The sequence below is a fragment of the Cherax quadricarinatus genome, chromosome 10, assembly GCF_038502225.1.
Source record: "Cherax quadricarinatus isolate ZL_2023a chromosome 10, ASM3850222v1, whole genome shotgun sequence".
In the NCBI taxonomy this organism is placed as follows: domain Eukaryota; kingdom Metazoa; phylum Arthropoda; class Malacostraca; order Decapoda; family Parastacidae; genus Cherax; species Cherax quadricarinatus.
Window position 1 is genome coordinate 42,862,996 of NC_091301.1, and position 24,501 is coordinate 42,887,496.

Here is a 24,501-nt window from a genome sequence, read left to right on the forward strand (position 1 = left end):
CACAACATTATTGAGGTTCAGACATGTATGCGTGGAGCCCCAGACCGACATAATGAGACTAGTCACGAGGGAGCATTCACCAAATTCAACTTCAATAACAAAAACATAAAGTGGGACCAAGTAAACCAAGTCCTAACCGATACAAGCTGGGAAGATATACTAAGCAACACAGACCCCAACTTATGCCTAGAACAGATTAACTTGGTGGCACTCGATGTATGCACAAGGCTTATTCCTCTAAGAAAAAGGAGGAGTAGATGTAAAATAGAAAGAGACAGGCGCTCCCTTTACAGGCGACGGAAAAGAATAACAGAGCGGCTAAAAGAGGTCAATATATCTGAAATGCGTAGGGAGACACTGGTCAGAGAAATAGCAAGCATCGAACTTAAGCTAAAGGAATCTTATAGGAGTCAGGAATCGCGGGAAGAACTAAAAGCCATAAATGAAATCGAAAGAAACCCAAAGTATTTCTTCTCCTATGCCAAATCAAAGTCGAGAACAACGTCCAGTATTGGGCCCCTTCTTAAACAAGATGGGTCCTACACAGATGACAGCAAGGAAATGAGTGAGCTACTCAAGTCCCAATATGACTCAGTTTTTAGCAAGCCGCTAACCAGACTGAGAGTCGAAGATCAAAATGAATTTTTTATGAGAGAGCCACAAAATTTGATTAACACAAGCCTATCCGATGTTATCCTGACGCCAAATGACTTCGAACAAGAGATAAATGACATGCCCATGCACTCTGCCCCAGGGCCAGACTCATGGAACTCCGTGTTCATCAAGAACTGCAAGAAGCCCCTATCACGAGCCTTTTCCATCCTGAGAGGGAGCATGGACACTGGGGTCATCCCACAGTTACTAAAAACAACAGACATAGCCCAACTCCACAAAGGGGGCAGTAAAGCAACAGCAAAGAACTACACACCAATAGTACTAACATCCCATATCATAAAAATCTTTGAAAGGGTCCTAAGAAGCAAGATCACCACCCATCTAGAAACCCATCAGTTACACAACCCAGGGCAACATGGGTTTAGAACAGGTCGCTCCTGTCTGTCTCAACTACTGGATCACTACCACAAGGTCCTAAATGCACTAGAAGACAAAAAGAATGCAGATGTAATATATACAGACTTTGCAAAAGCCTTCGACAAGTGTGACCATGGCGTAATAGAGCACAAAATGCGTGCTAAAGGAATAACAGGAAAAGTCGGTCGATGGATCTATAATTTCCTCACTAACAGAACACAGAGAGTAGGCGTCAACAGAATATAGTCCGAGGCAGCTACGGTGAAAAGCTCTGTTCCACAAGGCACAGTACTCGCTCCCATCTTGTTCCTCATCCTCATATCCGACATAGACAAGGATGTCAGCCACAGCACCGTGTCTTCCTTTGCAGATGACACCCGAATCTGCATGACAGTGTCTTCCATTGCAGACACTGCAAGGCTCCAGGCGGACATCAACCAAATCTTTCAGTGGGCTGCAGAAAACAATATGAAGTTCAACGATGAGAAATTTCAATTACTCAGATATGGTAAACACGAGGAAATTAAATCTTCATCAGAGTACAAAACAAATTCTGGCCACAAAATAGAGCGAAACACCAACGTCAAAGACCTAGGAGTGATCATGTCGGAGGATCTCACCTTCAAGGACCATAACATTGTATCAATCGCATCTGCTAGAAAAATGACAGGATGGATAATGAGAACCTTCAAAACTAGGGAGGCCAAGCCCATGATGACACTCTTCAGGTCACTTGTTCTATCTAGGCTGGAATATTGTTGCACACTAACAGCACCTTTCAAGGCAGGTGAAATTGCTGACCTAGAAAATGTACAGAGAACCTTCACGGCGCGCATAACGGAGATAAAACACTTCAATTACTGAGAGCGCTTGAGGTTCCTAAACCTGTATTCCCTGGAATCCAGGCGGGAGAGATACATGATTATATACACCTGGAAAGTCCTAGAGGGACTAGTACCGAACTTGCACACGAAAATCACTCACTACGAAAGCAAAAGACTTGGCAGACGATGCAACATCCCCCCAATGAAAAGCAGGGGTGTCACTAGCACGTTAAGAGACCATACAATAAGTGTCAGGGGCCCGAGACTGTTCAACTGCCTCCCAGCATACATAAGGGGGATTACCAACAGACCCCTGGCAGTCTTCAAGCTGGCACTGGACAAGCACCTAAAGTCGGTTCCTGACCAGCCGGGCTGTGGCTCGTACGTTGGTTTGCGTGCAGCCAGCAGCAACAGCCTGGTTGATCAGGCTCTGATCCACCAGGAGGCCTGGTCACAGACCGGGCCGCGGGGGCGTTGACCCCCGGAACTCTCTCCAGGTAAACTGCCAGGACACAAGCCTATGAAAGACAGGGTTACTCTTTTGTTGTGTGGTAATGCAAGTGGGGATTTCAAAGTGAAGCCTTTACTCGTGTATCACTCAGAAAATCCCAGTGTTAAAGATTTAGATTAGATTTTGCCACCGAAGTGGCTAGTTTATTGTGCACCCCATATCCATCCTGTGGACGGTAGCGCAAGAGTATATGGATACACAATAGGCCCAGGAACTAGGCCCCAAGGGATTAACATGAATACATATGGATTTATATTTACATATCTATAGTTCACTTATCTGTTACAAGAAAATTTATGAAATTTGCTTAGTATATCTGGTATCTTATTTTCATTAATAAGATATCTTGACATGTCATATAGGTTATTATACTGTCTATCTCTGTATTCCTCAATAAGTGGACAATTAAGCACATAGTGTTCAAGACAGTGACCATATGCCTGATCACATAATTTACATTTAGTTTGATCATCTGTGCGTCTCCCAAACTGCCAGAAGTACTTGTAACCAAGCCTAAGCCTGGCCACTACAACATCAGTCAGTCTGTTCCATTGCACGTTGCTCCATAAACATACTTATAAGAACATACATAAGAACATAAGAACGAAGGAACACTGCAGAAGGCCTACTGGCCCATGCGAGACAGGTCCAAGTCTCCTACCGGCTTAAGCCAATGCACCCAACCTAGTCAGGTCAGGTCACATTGACTTAAGGGAGGAACACGGCAACCGACCTGGTAGCTCAAGCTATCAGGTCCAACTCACACCCACCCACATCCACTCATGTATTTATCCAACCTATTTTTAAAGCTACACAACGTTCTGGCCTCTATAACTGTACTCGGGAGTTTGTTCCACTCATCCACAACTCTATTACCAAACCAGTACTTTCCTATATCCTTCCTGAATCTGAATTTTTCCAACTTAAAACCATTGCTGCGAGTCCTGTCTAGGCTAGATATTTTCAGCACACTATTTACATCCCCTTTATTTATTCCTGTCTGGCTGAGGTAGCAGTCTCTGTTGTCAATCCCAAAATGTTCTTTAGTTCTTTAGGCTGTTTCAGATTTTTCAGTTCCTCTTCTAACTCTGTATCCTAGCCTCTGCTGCTTTGACATGCACCTCCCACTTCCTGCTTTCCATATCTATCCTCTCTTCCATTCTCATGCTAAGTTCTTCTAGTTTCTTTTCCCATTCATGATCCCTTTTTATGAGCTCTGCTGCCCAATCTTCCTTTGCAGCTTCCTCCTCCTGTCCCTTGGTTTTTCTTGTTGCTCTCTGGCAACCCATTTTTGTTTTATCCTGATTGCCGTAGAGTGGGAAACCTAAGTAGTTCTGTATGTTATGTTAGTAGTGTGTATGTCAGAGTGTGGGGGGAGGTAGTGGAGGAACTGTGGCTATGTGGGAGAGGAGTGGGGAGGGGGAGGGTGAATGAGTGTGTGTGTACTCACCTAGTTGTACTCACCTAGTTGAGGTTGCAGGGGTCGAGTCCAAGCTCCTGGCCCCGCCTCTTCACTGGTCGCTACTAGGTCACTCTCCTTGAGCCGTGAGCTTTATCGTACCTCTGCTTAAAGTTATGTATGGATCCTGACTCCACTACATCGCTTCCCAAACTATTCCACTTCCTGACTACTCTGTGGCTGAAGAAATACTTCCTAACATCCCTTTGATTCATCTGTGTCTTCAACTTCCAACTGTGTCCCCTTGTTACTGTGTCCAGTCTCTGGAACATCCTGTCTTTGTCCACCTTGTCAATTCCTCTCAGTATTTTGTAAGTCGTTATCATGTCCCCCCTATCTCTCCTGTCCTCCAGTGTCGTCAGGTTGATTTCCCTTAACCTCTCCTCATAGGACATACCTCTTAGCTCTGGGACTAGTCTTGTTGCAAACCTTTGCACTTTCTCTAGTTTCTTTACATGCTTGGCTAGGTGTGGGTTCCAAACTGGTGCCGCATACTCCAATATGGGCCTAACGTACACGGTGTATAGGGTCCTGAATGATTCCTTATTAAGATGTCGGAATGCTGTTCTGAGGTTTGCCAGGCGCCCATATGCTGCAGCAGTTATTTGGTTGATGTGCGCTTCAGGAGATGTGCCTGGTGTTATACTCACCCCAAGATCTTTTTCCTTGAGTGATGTTTGTAGTCTCTGACCCCCTAGACTGTACTCCATCTGCGGTCTTCTTTGCCCTTCCCCAATCCTCATGACTTTGCACTTGGTGGGATTGAACTCCAGGAGCCAGTTGCTGGACCAGGTCTGCAGCCTGTCCAGATCCCTTTGTATTTCTGCCTGGTCTTCGATCGAATGAACTCTTCTCATCAACTTCACGTCATCTGCAAACAGTGACACCTCGGAGTTTATTCCTTCCGTCATGTCGTTCACAAATACCAGAAACAGCACTGGTCCTAGGACTGACCCCTGTGGGACCCCACTGGTCACAGGTGCCCACTCTGACACCTCGCCTCGTACCATTACTCTCTGCTGTCTTCCTGACAAGTATTCCCTGATCCATTGCAGTGCCTTCCCTGTTATTCCTGCTTGGTCCTCCAGTTTTTGCACTAATCTCTTGTGTGGTACTGTGTCAAACGCCTTCTTGCAGTCTAAGAAAATGCAATCCACCCACCCCTCTCTCTCTTCTCTTACTGCTGTCACCATGTCATAGAACTCCAGTAGGTTTGTGACACAGGATTTCCCGTCTCTGAAACCATGTTGTCTGCTGGTGATGAGATCATTCCTTTCTAGATGTTCCACCATTCTGTGTGTGTGTGTGTGTGTGTGTTTGTGTGTGTGTGTGTGTGTGTGTGTGTGTGTGTGTGTGTGTGTGTGTGTGTGTGTGTGTGTGTGTGTGTGTGTGTGTGTGCATGTGTGTGTACTCACCTATATGTGGTTGCAGGGGTCGAGTCATAGCTCCTAGCCCCGCCTCTTCACTGGTCGATACTAATTCACTCTCTCCCTGCTCCATGATATTTGTCATACCTCTTCTTAAAGCTATTTATGGAACTTGCTTCCACTACTACACTCTCCAGATTATTCCAGTTCCTGATAACTCTAAGACTAAAGAAATACTTCCTAACATCCCTATGACTCATCTGGGCTTTCAGTTTCCAATTGTGTCCCATTGTTTCTGTATCCCATCTCTGAAACATTCGATCCTTGTCCACCTTGTCAATGCCTCTTAGTATTTTATACATTGTTATCGTGTCCCCTCTAACCCTCCTATCCTCTAGTGTCATCAGGTTGAGTTCCCTTAACCTCTCCTCATAAGACATACCCCTCAGTTCCGGGACTAATCGTGTTGCAAATTTTTGCACTTTCTCCAATTTCGTGACGTGTTTGACTAAGTGAGGGTTCCACACTGGTCCTGCATATTCCAGTATAGGCCTTACGTACACTGTGTACAATGTCGTGAATGACTCCTTACTCAGATGTCTAAACGCCAATCTCAGGTTTGCGAATCTCCCATATGCTTCAGCAGTTATTTGATTGATGTGTGCCTCAGGAGACATGTCCATTATAATGCTTACCCCAAGATCCTTTTCTTTAAGTGACGTTTGCAGCTTTTTGTTTCCTAAACTGTACTCCGTCTGCAGTCTTCTGTGTCCTTCCCCAATCTTCATGACCTTCCACTTACTGGGATTAAACTTCAGGAGCCATTTGTCGGACCATACTTGTAGTTTGTCCAGATACCCTTGTAATCTTAACTGATCCTTGCCCACTTGTATTCTCCTCATCAGTTTCACATCATCAGCGAACAGTGACACTTCTGAATCTATTCCTTCCACCATGTCATTCATGTATACAAGAAACAGCACCGGGCCTAGGACTGAACCTTGTGGAACCCCACTCGACACATTTGCCCACTCCGACACTTCAGCACGTACCAACACTCGTTGTTTCCTTCCTGTCAGGTATTCCCTGATCCACTGCAGTACTTTCTCTGTTATTCCCGCCTGCTCCTCTAATTTTTGCACCAGTCTCTTGTGTGGTACTGTGTCAAAAGCCTTCTTGCAATCTACCCATCCCTCTCCCTCCTGTCTTACTACTGTTACCTTATCGTAGAACTCAAGTAAATTTGTGACAGGATTTCCCATCTCTGAAGCCGTGCTGTCATGTATGAGCCAAATCTTTTCAATGTGTTCCACTACTTTTCTCCTGATAATATTTTCCATGACTTTACATACTATACAAGTCAGTGACACTGGTCTGTAGTTTAATGCTGCCTGTCTGTCCCCTTTCTTAAAAATTGGAACTACATGTACTGTCTTCCATGCCTCAGGCAACTGCCCTGTTTCGATAGATTTACTGAAGATTGCTGCTAATGGCACACACAGTTCCTCTGCTCCCTCTCTCATTATTATTATAATAAAAAAGAAGCGCTAAACCACAAGGGCTATACAGCGCTGCAGGGTAGGGAAGGAAGCGAGGGTATTGGGTGGCAGAAGGGGGGAGGGATGATCAGTAGGTTACAGAAAACAGCAGGGCAGGGGATAGTGCAAGGGTAGAGGGCAGCAAGAGATTGAGGTAGAAAAAGCTGAAGGTATCATCAGAGTTTGTGAAGTAAGTCAGTTGTTGTCAAAAAGTCAATGAGAGAGTCCGGATGAAAGGTGGGTCCATCAGCGAGAAGGGAAGGTAAAGAGAGAGCAGCAGAGCGAAGACGATGCTGGAGGTATATTCTGCGTGCTCGTTGATAAAGTGGGCAGTCTAATAGAATGTGGCTAACCGATAATGGAACCTGACAATTCTCACAGAGAGGAGCAGGGCGCCTCTCCATGAGATAACCATGACTAAAACGAGTATGGCCAATGCGAAGACGGGAGAGAGTAGTCTCCCAACCTCGACACTGGTGACAAGAAGACGGCCAGTAACCTATACTCGGTTTAATAGATTAAAGTTTGTTACCGAGTAGAGTAGACCAACGTTGTTGCCAACGGGTGTGAAGGTGGGTAGCTATTGCAGCAAAATAGTCCATAAATGGAACACCTTTATATGAAACTGGTAGGTCATGTACTGCTGACCATGCAGCAGTGTCTGCCTGTTCATTGCCCTGTACGTCAACATGATCAGGGACCCAACAAAAAACAATATCTTTATGCTTGGAAGAGATGCGGCGTAGCCAAAGTTGGATATGGAGGACTAAGGGGTGAGGTGTATCAAATTTCTGTATAGCCTGTAAAGCACTAAGGGAGTCTGAGACAACCACAAATGATGACATAGGCATAGATGCAATACGGATAAGTACTGCAAGAATGGCATACAATTCAGCAGTAAAGATACTAGCCGAAGATAGTAAATGCCCTCGTACGATGCTGTCCGGAAACACTGCTGCGAATCCTACACCGTCAGAAGACTTAGAGCCATCTGTGTACACTGCAATGGCATGAGAATGAGAGTGGAAGTGGTCAAGAAAAAGAGAGCGGGAAGCTACTGTAGACAGTTGGGCTTTCGAGCAAAGGGAGTGAGAAACAACAGACTCGAACAGCTGGAACTTCCCAGGGGGATAGGGAAAAGTGAGATGCAACATGAACATAGAAAGGTGGTAATTGAAGAGAAGACAAGAGTGAATGTAGGCGAAGGGAGAAGGGACGGAGCAAACAGGGGTGGTGATCAAATAAAGAATGTCTACTAATATCGGTGACCATTCTATAAATGGAAGGATTGCAGAGATCATGATAGCGTACATAGTAGCGAAGGCAATGGGCATCACGGCGATCGGATAAGGGTGGAACATTGGCTTCTGCATAGAGGCTCTCAACAGGGAAAGAGCGAAAAGCACCAAGGCATAAACGTAATCCTTGGTGATGAATGGGGTTAAGGCTAGAGAGAGTAGCAGGAGAGGCTGCTGAATAGATCTGTTCACCATAATCAAGTTTCGATAAAATGAGGGTGGAATGTAGATGAAGGAGAGTTCGACGATCAGCTCCCCATGAAAGATGAGCAAGGGTTTTAAGAAGGTTCAGCCGGCTGTGACAAGTTGCCTTCAGAGAGGTAATGTGAGGTTTCCAGGATAACCTACGGTCAAAGAGGAGGCCTAGAAACCTGACTGTATCACGTTCAGGGATACGGGAGCCATAGAGGTACAAAGGATGATCGGAGATGACAGAGCGTCTAGTGAAAGTAATTTGGCGAGCTTTGGTACTGGAAAATTTAAACCCATGTGTGGTGGCCCAATTGGAAACACGGTCGACCGCATGTTGGAGAGAAACTGTAATGAGGTGACAGTCAGCGCCTGCACATGCAATAGTGAAGTCATCAACATAGAGTGATGACCAAATATTGGATGGAAGACTAGAGGCCAAATCATTTATAGCAAGGAGAAAAAGTGTTGTGCTCAGAACATATCCCTGGGGGACACCTTCAGCTTGGATAGTCCGGGGAGAGCACATTATTAACCCGAAAACGGAAATGTCTGTCAGATAAAAAATTCTTAAGGAAGGATGGTAGATTGCCTTGAAGGCCTAAGGAGTGAGCTTGGGCCAAAATATTATACCTCCAAGTTGTGTCATATGCCTTCTCAAGGTCAAAAAATATGGCAATAACTGAGTGGTTATTCGCAAAGGCATTATGAACATACGCATCCAAGCATAGTAAGGGGTCTATGGTAGAACAGCACTTACGAAAGCCATATTGACGACTGGAGAGACTGTGTGTCTCTAAATACCACACTAAATGTCTATTTACCAGGCGTTCCATCACTTTGCAAACTGCACTGGTAAGAGCAATGGGACGATAGTGGGAGGCTTCATGTCCTGTAGTACCCGGTTTGTGGAAAGGGAGAACAATGGCAGATTTCCACAGCTGTGGAAGAACTCCCTGTGACCAAATAAGATTGAAAAGGCGTAACAGGACTGCAAGGGCTGACTGATGTAAATTTTGTAGCATATGAATATGAATGTCGTCGGGCCCAGCTGCCGATGATCGGCAAGCTGAGAGTGTTGCCTCCAGTTCCTGAAGTGTAAAAGGCACATTATACTGTTCTTCTCTGAAAGAAGAAAAGTCCAAGGGTGTTAACTCTCTGGCAGACTTTGAAAGAAACGAGGGGCACAGATGGAGCCCCTGAGAAATATGGACCAGATGATTGCCAATTTCATTGGCAACATCTAGTGGGTTTGCTATATCAACACCGGCAACCCGCAGAACAGGAGCCGGGTCAGGAGAATATTTACCACTCAGTTTTTGTACTTTTTTCCAGACTGCACTCATAGAGGAAGCAGAGGTGATGGTGGAGACATAATCTCACCAGCAAGTGCATTTAGCGTCACGGATGACACGGCGAGTGATCGCATTCTTCTGCTTAAAATCAAGAAGTCTCTCCGTGGTTCTATTGTACCGGTACCTACCCCACGCAGCTCGTTTCAAAAGTACTGCATGAGCACAAGCAGGAGACCACCAAGGCATGCATTTCTGAGAATGCCTGCCCGAAGTTTGGGGTATAGAATGAGAAGCTGCAGTTAAAATGGAGGACGAGAAGAGGTGTAAAAGATCATCAATGGAGGACGAAGAAGGAACCTCACTAAAAACAGTTAGTTGTGAGTAAAGGTTCCAATTTGCCTGATCAAATTGCCAGTGTGGGTTATGAAGAGGTGGTGAATATGAAGGGAAAGTAAGAATGATTGGGAAATGATCGCTGTCATGTAAATCCGGGAGAACAGACCAGGTGAAGTCTAATGCGGCAGAGGAAGAGCAGACTGAGAGATCGATGAAAGAGAGAGTATGAGTCCGAGGATCAAAATGGGTGTGAGTACCTGTATTTAAAACATGGAGGGGGTGGGTAGCAAGAAAAGCCTCTAACTGAATGCCATGGGAATCAAAGTGAGACCCCCCAGAGAAAATGATGGGCATTAAAATCGCCAAGTAACAGAAGTGGTGGCGGTAATGACGAAACAAGAAAGGCAATATCTGGGATAGATAATGCCCGAGAAGAAGAGAGATACAAAGAACAGAGTGTATACCACCTATGCAAGTGGATACCGGCTGCTGTGTAATGCAGCGAAGTACGAACAAATAGCTGATGGTGCGGAATATCAGTGCGTAGAAGAAGGGCACTTTCATTAAAGGTCCCATCAGGAAAAGGATCTGAAGAATACAATAAATTATAGCCCGAGATAGGATAGATAACAGCAGAGTGTAATTTTGGTTCCTGTAAGCAAACACCAACAGGGGAAAACTGGGAGAGCAACATCTGAAGCTCACCCCGATTACCCCTGAGGCCGCGAATATTCCACTGTAAATAGGCCATGATTGGCAACGATAAAGATACCTGAAATCCGCAGGTAAGGGTACCTATGGACTAGAGGGGGTTAGAAAAGTCCACATGCTGTGGCAAAGGAAAACGTTCAAGTAGCGAAGGAACGGTGTGGTGTGAAGAAAGGAGTTGCACAGATGGAGAAGAGGAAAGAGAAGGAACAGAGGGTGGATCAGTGTCCATTGATGGTTTGGTCTCTGCAATATATTCAGAGATTGCTTCAAGTGTTTTGGAGTTCAGAGATGCCGTATGGGAGACAATATTGGAGATGGAAGGAGGAGGAGTTTGAGTAAAGATGAGTTGTAATGGACTGTACCAAGGTAGGGGGGGGGGCGAAAGGGTGGAGGGAACTGGAGAAGTGTGGGAGGGGATAGAAGAGGCAGAAGCCTGGGAGGTGGCAGAGGAAGAAACTTGGGAGGGGACAGGGGAGGAAGGCACAGTACGAGGAGAAGGATGAACCTCCACACTTGTAACAGATCCAGTGAAAGGGGAAGACCCAGGTACAGAGACTGGGAAGGTAAAATGTGGAGGTGGATGAAGGGATGGAGGGGTTAAAGGAGATTTTTTGGGCCTCTGAGAAGTAGAGGGACGATTGGGAGGAGGTGTTGTACGAGGTCTTGTCGATACCAGGGTTTGTAAGGGAGAACACGAAGAAGTGAGGACAGACTGAGAAGTTGAAGTAGGGACGTCTGAGCCCAGGAGAGCAAAAGAATTAGATACAGGAGTAACTATGGGACTAGCAACTGCAGAGGAGGCTGCAGAAGATGTGACCCCAGAAGTGGGGGGATGCTTTGAAATACGAGAATGAGAAACACAGGGCAGTCTCCCTTGGAGGCGGAGATGAGAAACCACCATAGCATAAGGGAGACCTGCCTCTTTGAGGCAACGAATTTCCCGCTCATTTAAGTAGACTTGGCAATGGTGAGAGTACAAAGGGTGAACCTCATGACAATTAAGGCAAGAGGGAGTTCGACTGCAAGACTTATTAGAATGGTAATCGGCTCCACAGACTGGGCATTCGGCTATAGATCTGCAATATTTTGCTGGGTGGCCAAATCGCCAGCAATTCCTACACTGTTGCGGTGTAGGGATCACCTTCCAAACTTGTAACCGATGTCCTGCTACATAAACAGAGGATGGGAGTTCACAGCTGTCAAAAGTTAAATGAGCCACATTGCAAGGGTATCGTCTTCACCCGCGGGCAGGAACAACATAAGTGTCTACCTTGAGAATTGGGAGATCTTGGAGTTCTAGCTGTTCGAGAATGTCAGTGCCACATGTCTTGAAATTCTGTTGGACTATGGTATGGGGCAGAATAACAGTACCACTACAAGAATTGAGGGAATGATGTTTTTCGATAGTGATAGGAATAGTATCGATATGTGAAAGAGAAAGATCATGAGCTTGGGTAGAATTCTGGACTGTGATGATGCACGTACCATTCTTAAGAGCATGAAAGGAAATATCTCTGCCAACGTGGCATAGGAGCGCTTTGCCAATACTATGGTCGGAAAGATAGGCAGTAGAAGTCGGTCTTAATGTACAGAATTTAGTCCATTGTGTGGTCCGAAACTGAGTGTGGAGAGGGAGTGCATGGCGTGTGGGTTTTTTCTGAGTAGAATGGGAAGGTAACAAAGTAACATCATTAGGAGATTGTCGTTGACTTTAAAAGTAGGACCAGAGTCTGACGTAGGACGGGCTGGCGATTCGAAAATTGCCGCACTGTAGAGGGAGAAGCCGGAAGCATAGTCAAAGGAGAGCAGAGGTCAGACAAATCGAAGGAGTCAGTGGAAGCCCCGGTACCTGAAGCGGGTGAGGAAACAGCGCCAGCAAGAGGTACAGGGGCCTTAGGAATGTCCGAAGAGTGGCCAAAAGACAAGGCCAGGTTAGAACGGGGTGTGGTAACAATAAGGGGCCCGGGGGTAGCGGGGTCATGGATCAGGTACTCCATGGTTAGGTTACTTCTTTCTTTTTGTTTTTAAGAAAAAAAAAGAAAGAAAATAAAAATAAAAAAAAGAATAAAAAAAGGGGGGACCAGGGAGGGATAGTTCCTAGGAGGAATGAAAGGGCCAGAAATCTCCCTCCACTCTCAAGAGGACCTCAGCACTGCAAGTAGCACAGATGCAGCATGGAACCCGTGCCATACCCTACCCATCATGCCAGTAAACCAGCAGTCCGGGATAGCAACCTCACATCTGCCGAGCTACCTAGGTGAACAAAAGAGAGGGTGGCCGGATATCCACCACAAAGAATACCCCCATCGGCCACCACCCCTGGAATCCAAAAGGTGGCTTCCAGAGATACACCCGTTGCCAGAAAGACACCCAAAGCCACCCTCCGGGATACCAGAGAAGGATCAGGACATCCCCCAGGCAATCCAGATTCCATGGCAATTACACCACTGCCAAGAACCTCAATGGAATGGGATGGACCCCAGTACCCTTTCCCCTACCTAGGAACTACAGCGTGTGTGGGAAAAAATCCCAAAGGCCAAAAAGGAAGGGCAAAAGGGAGGGGTGGGGAGGAGGAGGAAAGAAAAAAAGGGGAGGATAGGATAGGGGAGGGGGGATTGGGGGTAATTAGGTTCGGTCTGAGGAAGGAGACCGACAGGTCTAATTCCTCAGACCAAGAGCCTCTTCACCACGCCAAGGAGCCCCCCCTTGAAGAGGCTCCCTCTCTCAGTATCCATGGAGATATGTTATCTGAGCCCACTGCCTTTGAAGTATCGAGTTCATCTAGCAGTTTCTTCACCTCTACCTTGGTTATGTGTATTGCATCCAGCACCTGCTGGTGCACCCTACCTCCACAGTTTGCTGGAAGCATTCCTGACTCTATTGTGAATACTTCTCTAAATCTTTTGTTTAGTTCATCACATACTTCTTGGTCACTCTTCGTGAGCTCCCCTCCTTCTTTCCTTAGCTTGATTACCTGGTCCTTGACTGTTGTTTTTCTCCTAATGTGACTGTATAACAACTTTGGTTCAGATTTGGCTTTTGATGCTATGTCGTTCTCATATTGCCTCTGGGCCTCTCTCCTTATCCTTGCATATTCGTTTCTGGTTCTTCTGGCCAGCTCCTTGTTTTCTTGAGTTCTTTGCCTTCTATACCTTTTCCATGCTCTAGCACACTTGGCTTTGGCCTCTTTGAACCTCCAATTAAACCATGGGCTCACTCTGGTCTTACCATTTTTTCTGTTGCCTTTTGGTATGAACCTTTCCTCTGCCTCCCTGCACTTAGTGGTTACTATTTCCATCATTTCATTTACTGTCTTTCCATCTAGTTCTCTTTCCCACTGCACTTCATGCAGGAAACTTCTCATTCCTATGTAGTCCCCTTTTTTGAAGTTTGGTTTCTCTCTTTGTTCTCATGCTGCTGCATTCTCCACTGTTAACTCAACAAGATATTCAAAACTCAGGACATCATGATCACTAGTGCCAAGGGGTCTTTTGTGGGTGATATCCCTTATGTCTGAACTATTCAAAGTGAATATGAGATCCAGCTTTGCTGCAACATCCTCTCCTCTCTCTCTGGTTGTATCCCTAACACGTTGATGCATGACGTTCTCCAATACAGTCTCCAACATCTTAGCCCTCCATGTTTCTGGTCCCCCATGTGGCTCTAGGTTTTCCCAATCTCTTTATGATTGAAATCCCCCATTATAAGCAATTTTGTCTTACCCATATGAGCTCTCCTGGCCACTTCAGCTAGTGTATCCACCATTGCCCTATTGGGCATATCATACTCTTCTCTTGTTCTCCTGCTGTTAAGTGGTGGGTTATACATCACTGCTATCATCACCTTTGGACCCCCAGTCTGAAGTGTTCCTACAATGAAGTCGTCTGTTTCCCTTCTTTCCATTCCTCCCATCTCCTCAAAACTCCACTGGTTTTTTGAGCAATGCTACTCCCCTCCTCTGTTCTCTCTGTCTTTCCTCATAATCTGATATCCAGGTGGAAAAATTGCATCTGTTATCATCCCTGTAAGTTTTGTCTCTGTTAGTGCTATGATGTCAGGTGATGCATCAATGATGTGTTCTTGCCACTCTTCACTCTTATTTGTTATTCCATCTGCATTGGTGTACCATACCTTTAGCTTCCTTTCCATTACTGTATTTTGGGAGATGGAAGAGGAAGGTGCAGGCTGGGAGGGTGGGAGGCAGGGCACAATATTATGGGAGGCTGCTGTGACTGTGGAATTAGTGCTTAGGGGGGTGGCAGCTATGGAGTGAGGTTCATTTCTGTTTACTGTGTTTGGTTGATATGTGGTGACAGGGGTTGAGAGGTTTCTGTAAGCATTTGTGTTTGATGTTCCCCTTAAAGGCTGAGCTTTCCTGTCTGTCATTGCCTGTCCTGTCTCTCTTTCCTTCCACTGGTTTTGTCTTGCTCTCACTTTCAGTTGTTCCCTTTCCTTTTGTGTTTTGTCTCAATTGAGGAACACTTTTTGATAATCTGGAGAGTCCTTTAACAGTGGTTTCTGTTGTAGTATCCTGTTCCGTACCACATCTGTCTTGAATGTCAATCTGATTGGTCAATTTTTTTCCCCTTGAATGCCTCCCCAAAGTCTGTGAAAATTTTCTACCTGAGACATGTCCCTCTCTCCTGTTATTGCAATGAAGTTCTTAATCTCTGTTTTCTCCCAATGCTTACTTTCATCATAGGTCTTCCCTTCAGCCTCCTGAAGCCCATGAATAAATATTGACCTCTCCCTCTCCTCTTCCTATTTCTTTTCCCTCTGTATCTCTGGATCTGATTTAAGCATCTCCTTTGCTGTTTCCCTAATCTCCCAGACACCATGATGGCCTGATATTACTGCTGCAAAAGACTGCTTAGATCCATCCCCTCCTTCAGTCCCCTCGCTGCCTGCTGATGTTCCCATTTCAGTCATCTTGCTCCTTTTGGACCTCATCTTTAGATCCTGCTTCAGCATATCCATTTCTTCCTCCAATCTCTGTATCTTTGCCTCAGCTACTATAGCTCGTGATTCTCACTTCTTGCTCTCTGCAGATATTTGCTCTAACATGTTATTGCAAAGCTCATTTAACCTTTTCTCCCATTGTTGTTCCATTTTGTTCTTGAGCCGTTCTACCCATTCTTCCTTTTCCGACCAGCCATCATCGGTTCCCTTGCCTTTACGTCCTCCCTTTTGAGAGCCCATTTTGTTTTTATCCAGTTGGGATGTTCTAGCTGCTTCAGCTTATCTTAAAAATGTGTGTGTGTGGTGGGGGAATTATGAGCTAATGTGTTAGGTTAGGTTTGTGTGTGTGTGTGTGTGTGTGTGTGTGTGTGTGTGTGTGTGTGTGTGTGTGTGTGTGTGTGTGTGTGTGTGTGCATGTGTGTGTGTATATGTGTTTGTATGTGTATGTGTGGGTATGTATATGTGTTTGTGTATGTGTGTGTGTATGTGTGTGTGTATGTATGTGTGCAAAGGCATGTTGAGTGTGCCATCTATGGTTAGGTTTATTTATTTTTATTTTATTTTATTTCATTATTTATTTTTGTTTTGATTAATTTTTAAAAATCAATTTTACTCTCCAAACACTTGAACTTTTTAGGTAGGGACCCCTTTGCACTTGCACCATGTGCGCAGTCTTGGATAAGCCCCTGAACCCCTTGGACCGCGGGGCCCCCAAATGCGCGGGGCCCTAGGCAAATGCCTAGTTTGCCTATGCGGTAATCCGGCCCTGTATGTGTGTGTATGTGTGTGTGTATGTATGTGTATGTGTGTGTATGTGTGTGTGTGTGTGTGTGTGTGTGTGTGTGTGTGTGTGTGTGTGTGTGTGTGTGTGTGTGTGTGAGCGTGCATGTGCTTTTGTCTTAGTCTAAAAAAAAAAAAGGGGAGGGTTCATATATCACACTAGGCTACGCTACTCTTTTGAAGATTATAAAAACTTCTCACAATCAATTCCTTATTAATATACACTAATATATACTATATAATATTTACTGTGTACACTTGTGTTCAGGCGCGGATCTAGGAACAAAGTTTGGGGGGGGGCCGACGGCAGAATTTTCGGTTGTTTAAAGAGCATTAGCATTACCGTTTCTCCACTAACGGGATTCTTATTTGTTAATTACTGGCGGACTGACCTAAATGAATGGGCATAACCATCTGCTCTAGGTGCCAGTGTTTCTCTTCGGATCCAAATGAGAGGGCCGATTTTTCTGAGAAAAAAAAAACATTGACCTTACAATGTGAGGAATTTTGTATCTTATTAAAACTTTATTGAAAGTAAGAATTTAATAGCTAGAGACTTTTACATTAGACATTAACTTAAATGTAGAATATATATATATATATATATATATATATATATATATATATATATATATATATATATATATATATATATATATATATATATATATATATATGTAGGTAGTAGGTTGGTAGACAGCAACCACCCAGGGAAGTACTACCGTCCTGCCAGATGACTGTGAAACAAAAACCTGTAACTGTTTTGCATGATGGTAGGATTGCTGGTTTCTTTTTCTGTCTCATAAACACGCTAGATAACAGGGATATCTTGCTACTCCTACTTACACTTTGGTCACACTTCACAGACACGCACATGCATATATATATATATACATACATCTAGGTTTTTCTCCTTTTTCTAAATAGCTCTTGTTCTTTTTTATTTCTTCTATTGTCCATGGGGAAGTGGAAAAGAATCTTTCCTCCGTAAGCCATGCGTGTCGTATGAGGCGACTAAAATGCCGGGAGCAATGGGCTAGTAACCCCTTCTCCTGTATACATTTACTAAAAAAGAGAAGAAGAAAAACTTTATAAAACTGGGATGCTTAAATGTGCGTGGATGTAGTGCGGATGACAAGAAACAGATGATTGCTGATGTTACGAATGAAAAGAAGTTGGATGTCCTGGCTCTAAGCGAAACAAAGCTGAAGGGGGTAGGAGAGTTTCAGTGGGGGGAAATAAATGGGATTAAATCTGGAGTATCTGAGAGAGTTAGAGCAAAGGAAGGGGTAGCAGTAATGTTAAATGATCAGTTATGGAAGGAGAAAAGAGAATATGAATGTGTAAATTCAAGAATTATGTGGATTAAAGTAAAGGTTGGATGCGAGAAGTGGGTCATAATAAGCGTGTATGCACCTGGAGAAGAGAGGAATGCAGAGGAGAGAGAGAGATTTTGGGAGATGTTAAGTGAATGTATAGGAGCCTTTGAACCAAGTGAGAGAGTAATTGTGGTAGGGGACCTGAATGCTAAAGTAGGAGAAACTTTTAGAGAGGGTGTGGTAGGTAAGTTTGGGGTGCCAGGTGTAAATGATAATGGGAGCCCTTTGATTGAACTTTGTATAGAAAGGGGTTTAGTTATAGGTAATACATATTTTAAGAAAAAGAGGATAAATAAGTATACACGATATGATGTAGGGCGAAATGACAGTAGTTTGTTGGATTATGTATTGGTAGATAAAAGACTGTTGAGTAGACTTCAGGATGTACATGTTTATAGAGGGGCCACAGATATATCAGATCACTTTCTAGTTGTAGCTACACTGAGAGTAAAAGGTAGATGGGATACAAGGAGAACAGAAGCATCAGGGAAGAGAGAGGTGAAGGTTTATAAACTAAAAGAGGAGGCAGTTAGGGTAAGATATAAACAGCTATTGGAGGATAGATGGGCTAATGAGAGCATAGGCAATGGGGTCGAAGAGGTATGGGGTAGGTTTAAAAATGTAGTGTTAGAGTGTTCAGCAGAAGTTTGTGGTTACAGGAAAGTGGGTGCAGGAGGGAAGAGGAGCGATTGGTGGAATGATGATGTAAAGAGAGTAGTAAGGGAGAAAAAGTTAGCATATGAGAAGTTTTTACAAAGTAGAAGTGATGCAAGGAGGGAAGAGTATATGGAGAAAAAGAGAGAGGTTAAGAGAGTGGTGAAGCAATGTAAAAAGAGAGCAAATGAGAGAGTGGGTGAGATGTTATCAACAAATTTTGTTGAAAATAAGAAAAAGTTTTGGAGTGAGATTAACAAGTTAAGAAAGCCTAGAGAACAAATGGATTTGTCAGTAAAAAATAGGGAGGAGAGTTATTAAATGGAGAGTATTGGGAAGATGGAGGGAATATTTTGAGGAATTGTTAAATGTTGATGAAGATAGGGAAGCTGTGATTTCGTGTATAGGGCAAGGAGGAATAACATCTTGTAGGAGTGAGGAAGAGCCAGTTGTGAGTGTGGGGGAAGTTCGTGAAGCAGTAGGTAAAATGAAAGGGGGTAAGGCAGCCGGGATTGATGGGATAAAGATAGAAATGTTAAAAGCAGGTGGGGATATAGTTTTGGAGTGGTTGGTGCAATTATTTAATAAATGTATGGAAGAGGGTAAGGTACCTAGGGATTGGCAGAGAGCATGCATAGTTCCTTTGTATAAAGGCAAAGGGGATAAAAGAGAGTGCAAAAATTATAGGGGGATAAGTCTGTTGAGTGTACCTGGTAAAGTGTATGGTAGAGTTATAATTGAAAGAATTAAGAGTAAGACGGAGAATAGGATAGCAGATGAACAAGGAGGCTTTAGGAAAGGTAGGGGGTGTGTGGACCAGGTGTTTACAGTGAAACATATAAGTGAACAGTATTTAGATAAGGCTAAAGAGGTCTTTGTGGCATTTATGGATTTGGAAAAGGCGTATGACAGGGTGGATAGGGGGGCAATGTGGCAGATGTTGCAAGTGTATGGTGTAGGAGGTAGGTTACTGAAAGCAGTGAAGAGTTTTTACGAGGATAGTGAGGCTCAAGTTAGAGTATGTAGGAAAGAGGGAAATTTTTTCCCAGTAAAAGTAGGCCTTAGACAAGGATGTGTGATGTCACCGTGGTTGTTTAATATATTTATAGATGGGGTTGTAAGAGAAGTAAATGCGAGGGTCTTGGCAAGAGGCGTGGAGTTAAAAGATAAAGAATCACACACAAAGTGGGAGTTGTCACAGCTGCTCTTTGCTGATGACACTGTGCTCTTGGGAGATTCTGAAGAGAAGCTGCAGAGATTGGTGGATGAATTTGGTAGGGTGTGCAAAAGAAGAAAATTAAAGGTGAATACAGGAAAGAGTAAGGTTATGAGGATAACAAAAAGATTAGGTGATGAAAGATTGAATATCAGATTGGAGGGAGAGAGTATGGAGGAGGTGAACGTATTCAGATATTTGGGAGTGGACGTGTCAGCGGATGGGTCTATGAAAGATGAGGTGAATCATAGAATTGATGAGGGAAAAAGAGTGAGTGGTGCACTTAGGAGTCTGTGGAGACAAAGAACTTTGTCCTTGGAGGCAAAGAGGGGAATGTATGAGAGTATAGTTTTACCAACGCTCTTATATGGGTGTGAAGCGTGGGTGATGAATGTTGCAGCGAGGAGAAGGCTGGAGGCAGTGGAGATGTCATGTCTGAGGGCAATGTGTGGTGTGAATATAATGCAGAGAATTCGTAGTTTGGAAGTTAGGAGGAGGTGCGGGATTACCAAAACTGTTGTCCAGAGGGCTGAGGAAGGGTTGTTGAGGTGGTTCGGACATGTAGAGGGAATGGAGCGAAAGAGAATGACTTCAAGAGTGTATCAGTCTGTAGTGGAAGGAAGGCGGGGTAGGGGTCGGCCTAGGAAGGGTTGGAGGGAGGGGGTAAAGGAGGTTTTGTGTGCGAGGGGCTTGGACTTCCAGCAGGCATGCGTGAGCGTGTTTGATAGGAGTGAATGGAGACAAATGGTTTTTAATACTTGACGTGCTGTTGGAGTGTGAGCAAAGTAACATTTATGAAGGGATTCAGGGAAACCGGCAGGCCGGACTTGAGTCCTGGAGATGGGAAGTACAGTGCCTGCACTCTGAAGGAGGGGTGTTAATGTTGCAGTTTAAAAACTGTAGTGTAAAGCACCCTTCTGGCAAGACAGTGATGGAGTGAATGATGGTGAAAGTTTTTCTTTTTCGGGCCACCCTGCCTTGGTGGGAATCGGCCAGTGTGATAATAAAAAAAAAAAATATATATATATATATATATATATATATATATATATATATATATATATATATACCTGCTTAAGACAGTAAGCATTATACTTTATAATATTACCTATAATAGTAGCCTTAAAAGTAACATGCAAAGGTTATTACACTGAAAGGATTAATCACACTACAGCCTAAGCTCTCTCAGCCTAAGCTCTCTCAGAGCCTGCCTGCCTCTCTGGGTGTTATGCGAAATTTCTTTCAAGTTAGGACATTTCCACGATTTTTTTTGCCACATCTCATTATTCTCAGCATCAATACAGCTCCAAAATGTTTATTATAAGTATCCAACCTTAAAAAGCATTTTTGTATTGTTATGGAGCTAGAGGTATTAGTGGTCTGTAAACTTGCAAAGTTGCAAAACAAATTTAAATGCATCCCAAAGCAGTGGCGTAACTACGGGGAGCCTGGGGGGTCCGCCCCCCTCTCCCTCACTAGAGCTGTGGGCCCCCCCCCCCACTTGAAAAGGAGTATCTGCATAGTTTTGTGTCTAGAAAAGTAATATATATATATATATATATATATATATATATATATATATATATATATATATATATATATATATATATATATATATATATATATATATATATATATCGGGGGGGGTAAAGGAGGTTTTGTGTGCAAGGGGCTTGGACTTCCAGCAGGCATGCATGAGCGTGTTTGATAGGAGTGAATGGAGACAAATGGTTTTTAATACTTGACGTGCTGTTGGAGTGTGAGCAAAGTAACATTTATGAAGGGATTCAGGGAAACCGGCAGGCCGGACTTGAGTCCTGGAGATGGGAAGTACAGTGCCTGCACTCTGAAGGAGGGGTGCTAATGTTGCAGTTTAAAAACTGTAGTGTAAAGCACCCTTCTGGCAAGACAGTAATGGAGTGAATGATGGTGAAAGTTTTTCTTTTTCGGGCCACCCTGCCTTGGTAGGAATCAGCCAGTGTGATAATAAAAATAAAATAAAATAAATGTCGGCTTTAAAATCTCAAATAATTCGGGAGGGCATGCCCCCGCCATGTAAAGGATTGGCCCCTCCTTCCCCTCACCCCAAAATGAAAACCCAGCTACGACACTGGGCCAAAGCCCAAAGAGGGCCAAAGGGGGGGGCCCGGGCCCCCTGGGCCCCCCCCCTTATATCCGCACCTGCTTGTGTTTGTATGTGTGTGTGTGTTTACCAGCTTGTTCTTTGGAAAAGAGGGGGGTGGGTCACGTTAACACACTACTGTTGTTATTCTTGGTTCACCAGAACTCTCCCGGCCCGGATTTTTGTTGTTCTTGGTTCACTGGTACTCTCCCGGCCCGGATCTTTGTTCTTGGTTCACCGGTACTCTCCCGGCCCGGATCTTTGTTGTTCTTGCTTCACCGGTACTCTCCCGGCCCGGATCTTTGCACACTAGGCTATGTTACTTTTTTGAAGATTATTTCTCACTCAATTCCTTATTAATATATACTAACATTTACTATAATAATAATTACTGGTGAACACGTGTGTTTGTATGTGCGTACTTGTTTACTAGCTTGTCGCTGTCAGAAAGACGGGGAGGGGAGTCACTAGGCTACACAACTCTTCTGAAGATATTTAGATAATTTACTAAACATTATCAGGGTTACCACTATCTATCTCCTGGTACTGAAAGTTAGGGAGAGAGTGATGGTATAGCATACAACCAGCAGGGCGAGACACTGACACTTTAAACACCAACCAAAAACTAACCAGACATAGGCAAGTGATGTCTGCACAGTGGAGGTTCCTGCTGGTGGCTGCTATCAACTCCTTCACTTTGTAACTCCTTCAGGAACTTTATCATGCATTCAAGTTTTTATTTTATTTTTATTTTAAGACTTGGTATTCACTCTTTTTTCTTTAGTACAGTATTATGACCATAACAAATCTGATGATATTAACTACATTCACAACACCAACAGCTGGGGACTGACTAATTTTTTCTTACTTTCAGTATTTACTTAATCACTCGTTTATGACCTTATCACTACACTGCTGCTATAACCCACCAATATCTGTATTTATTAATATTTCAGATCACACCGTTAACCCAATTAACTGTTTGGATATTTTGTGTCAACACTGCAGCCAGCAGCCTCATCAGCTGACTGCTACCCTCCCTCGCTCAGCATTCATTCAAATTTAAATTGTAAAATTCTTGATCTTATCACATTGTTCACACTCTTGAAAGCTGTTACACTCTTGTAGGTATGTTCACTGATTCACTCGCGTATGATGACCGCTAATAATATCTTATGACAGCCGCTAGAACGCTAAATCCTGGGAGCACTATTTAGTGATACTGCTTCACGTACGTGTGTGTGTGTGTACTCACCTAATTGTGGTTGCAGAAGTCGAGACTCAGCTCCTGGCTCTGCCTCTTCACCGACCGCTACTAGGTCCCCTCTCCCTCTGCTCCATGAGCTTTATCATACCTCGTCTTAAAACTATGTATAGTTCCTGCTGGGTGTGTGTGTGTGAGAGTGACTCAACAATCAATATTTGCACCAATAACTCATTACAGTTGTGACCGGGTGTGGAAGTGTGAATTGCTCATTACTCTATAATTTGTTCATGATTGTAGCCATGTATAAACGTAAGTAACCATTCTTACAGGATTCATTACCTTTGTAACTTGTGAGTTCATTACCTTTGTACCTAGTTCAGCTATCAAAACTTTGGGGGCCCAGTCCCTGGACCCATTACGTACCTCTGTAATCTGTAAATACCTTTGTAACTTGTCATGATTGTGACCAGACCTACCTGGAGTTCATACCTTTGTAAATTGTGAGTTCATAACCTTTGTAAATTGTGAGTTCATTACCTTTGTAATTGTGAGTTCATTACCTCTTTAACTTGCTCAGCTATCAAAACTTTGGAGTCCAGTGCCTGGACCCAATATGTACCTCTGTGATCTTTTGACTCGCCCACAGGATGGGTATGGGGTGTATAATAAACATATTAAACTAACCCCAACCAACGGCGACATCAAGTAACACCAAATTCGTCTAACAGTGCTCTTTGGCATAAAAAAAAATGGCTCTACAAGTGGCATAAAACTCATCTAACGGCGTTCGTCCCGAACATGTCCACATGGCCGAAGTGCAGCCTGAGCGGGCCCAGCCACTCCAAGACTCAGCGTGCCAATGTTTACAAGCCGTTGCAGTCGACTCCATGTGTACCTGTGATATATTTTGTATTAATCCAGTGTTTTTAGTGCTTGTAACTGCTAAATAAGCAACCATGGGCCCCAAGAAAGTTTCTAGTGCCAAGCCTGTGGTAAAAAGGGTGAGAATTATGATGGAAATGAAGAAAGAGATCATTGAAAAATATGAAAGTGGAGTGCGTATGTCGGAGTTGGAAAGGCAATATAATTAACCCCATTCAACCATCAGTACTACATATCTTGGCGAACAGAAAGGCAATCAAGGAAGCTGTTGCTGTGAAAGGTGCAAGTATGTTTTCAAAACGGAGACCACAAATAACTGAAGAGGTAGAGAGACTGTTGTTGGTGTGGATAAACGAAAAACAATTATGAGGAGATAGTGTGTCTCGGTCAATAATACATGAAAAGGCAAGGAAGTTGCATGATCATCTCGTTAAGAATATGCCTCAAGATAGTGATGATATTGATGAATTTAAGACCAGCAAAGGCTGATTTGAGAGATTTAAGAATCGTAGTGGCATACACAGTGTGGTAAGGCATGGTGAGGCTGCCTGGGAGTAATAATGTCAAAGGACCTCGCCAAGCCCATGATGATTCTCTTCAAATCGCTTGTGCTCTCTAGGCTGGAATACTGCTATACACTAATGGCTCCCTTCAAGGCTGGCGACATTGAAGACCTGGAGAGTGTACAAAGAACTTCCACGGCATTATAAGGCACCTAAATTACTGGGAACGGTTAAAGGTC

At 43.9% G+C, this 24,501-nt stretch overlaps 1 protein-coding gene across 1 annotated transcript in view; it reads right to left on the reverse strand.

The window, feature by feature from the left end:
- LOC128688050 (methanethiol oxidase) overlaps nucleotides 1-22,426 on the reverse strand; it is a 183,983-nt gene extending 161,557 nt beyond the window's left edge. The window contains exon 1 of the mRNA XM_070083799.1: nucleotides 22,301-22,426. Within this exon, the coding sequence (XP_069939900.1) occupies nucleotides 22,301-22,394 (94 nt within the window). The 5' untranslated portion in view covers nucleotides 22,395-22,426. The remainder of the gene's footprint in view (nucleotides 1-22,300) is intronic.
- Nucleotides 22,427-24,501: the final 2,075 nt, after the last annotated feature.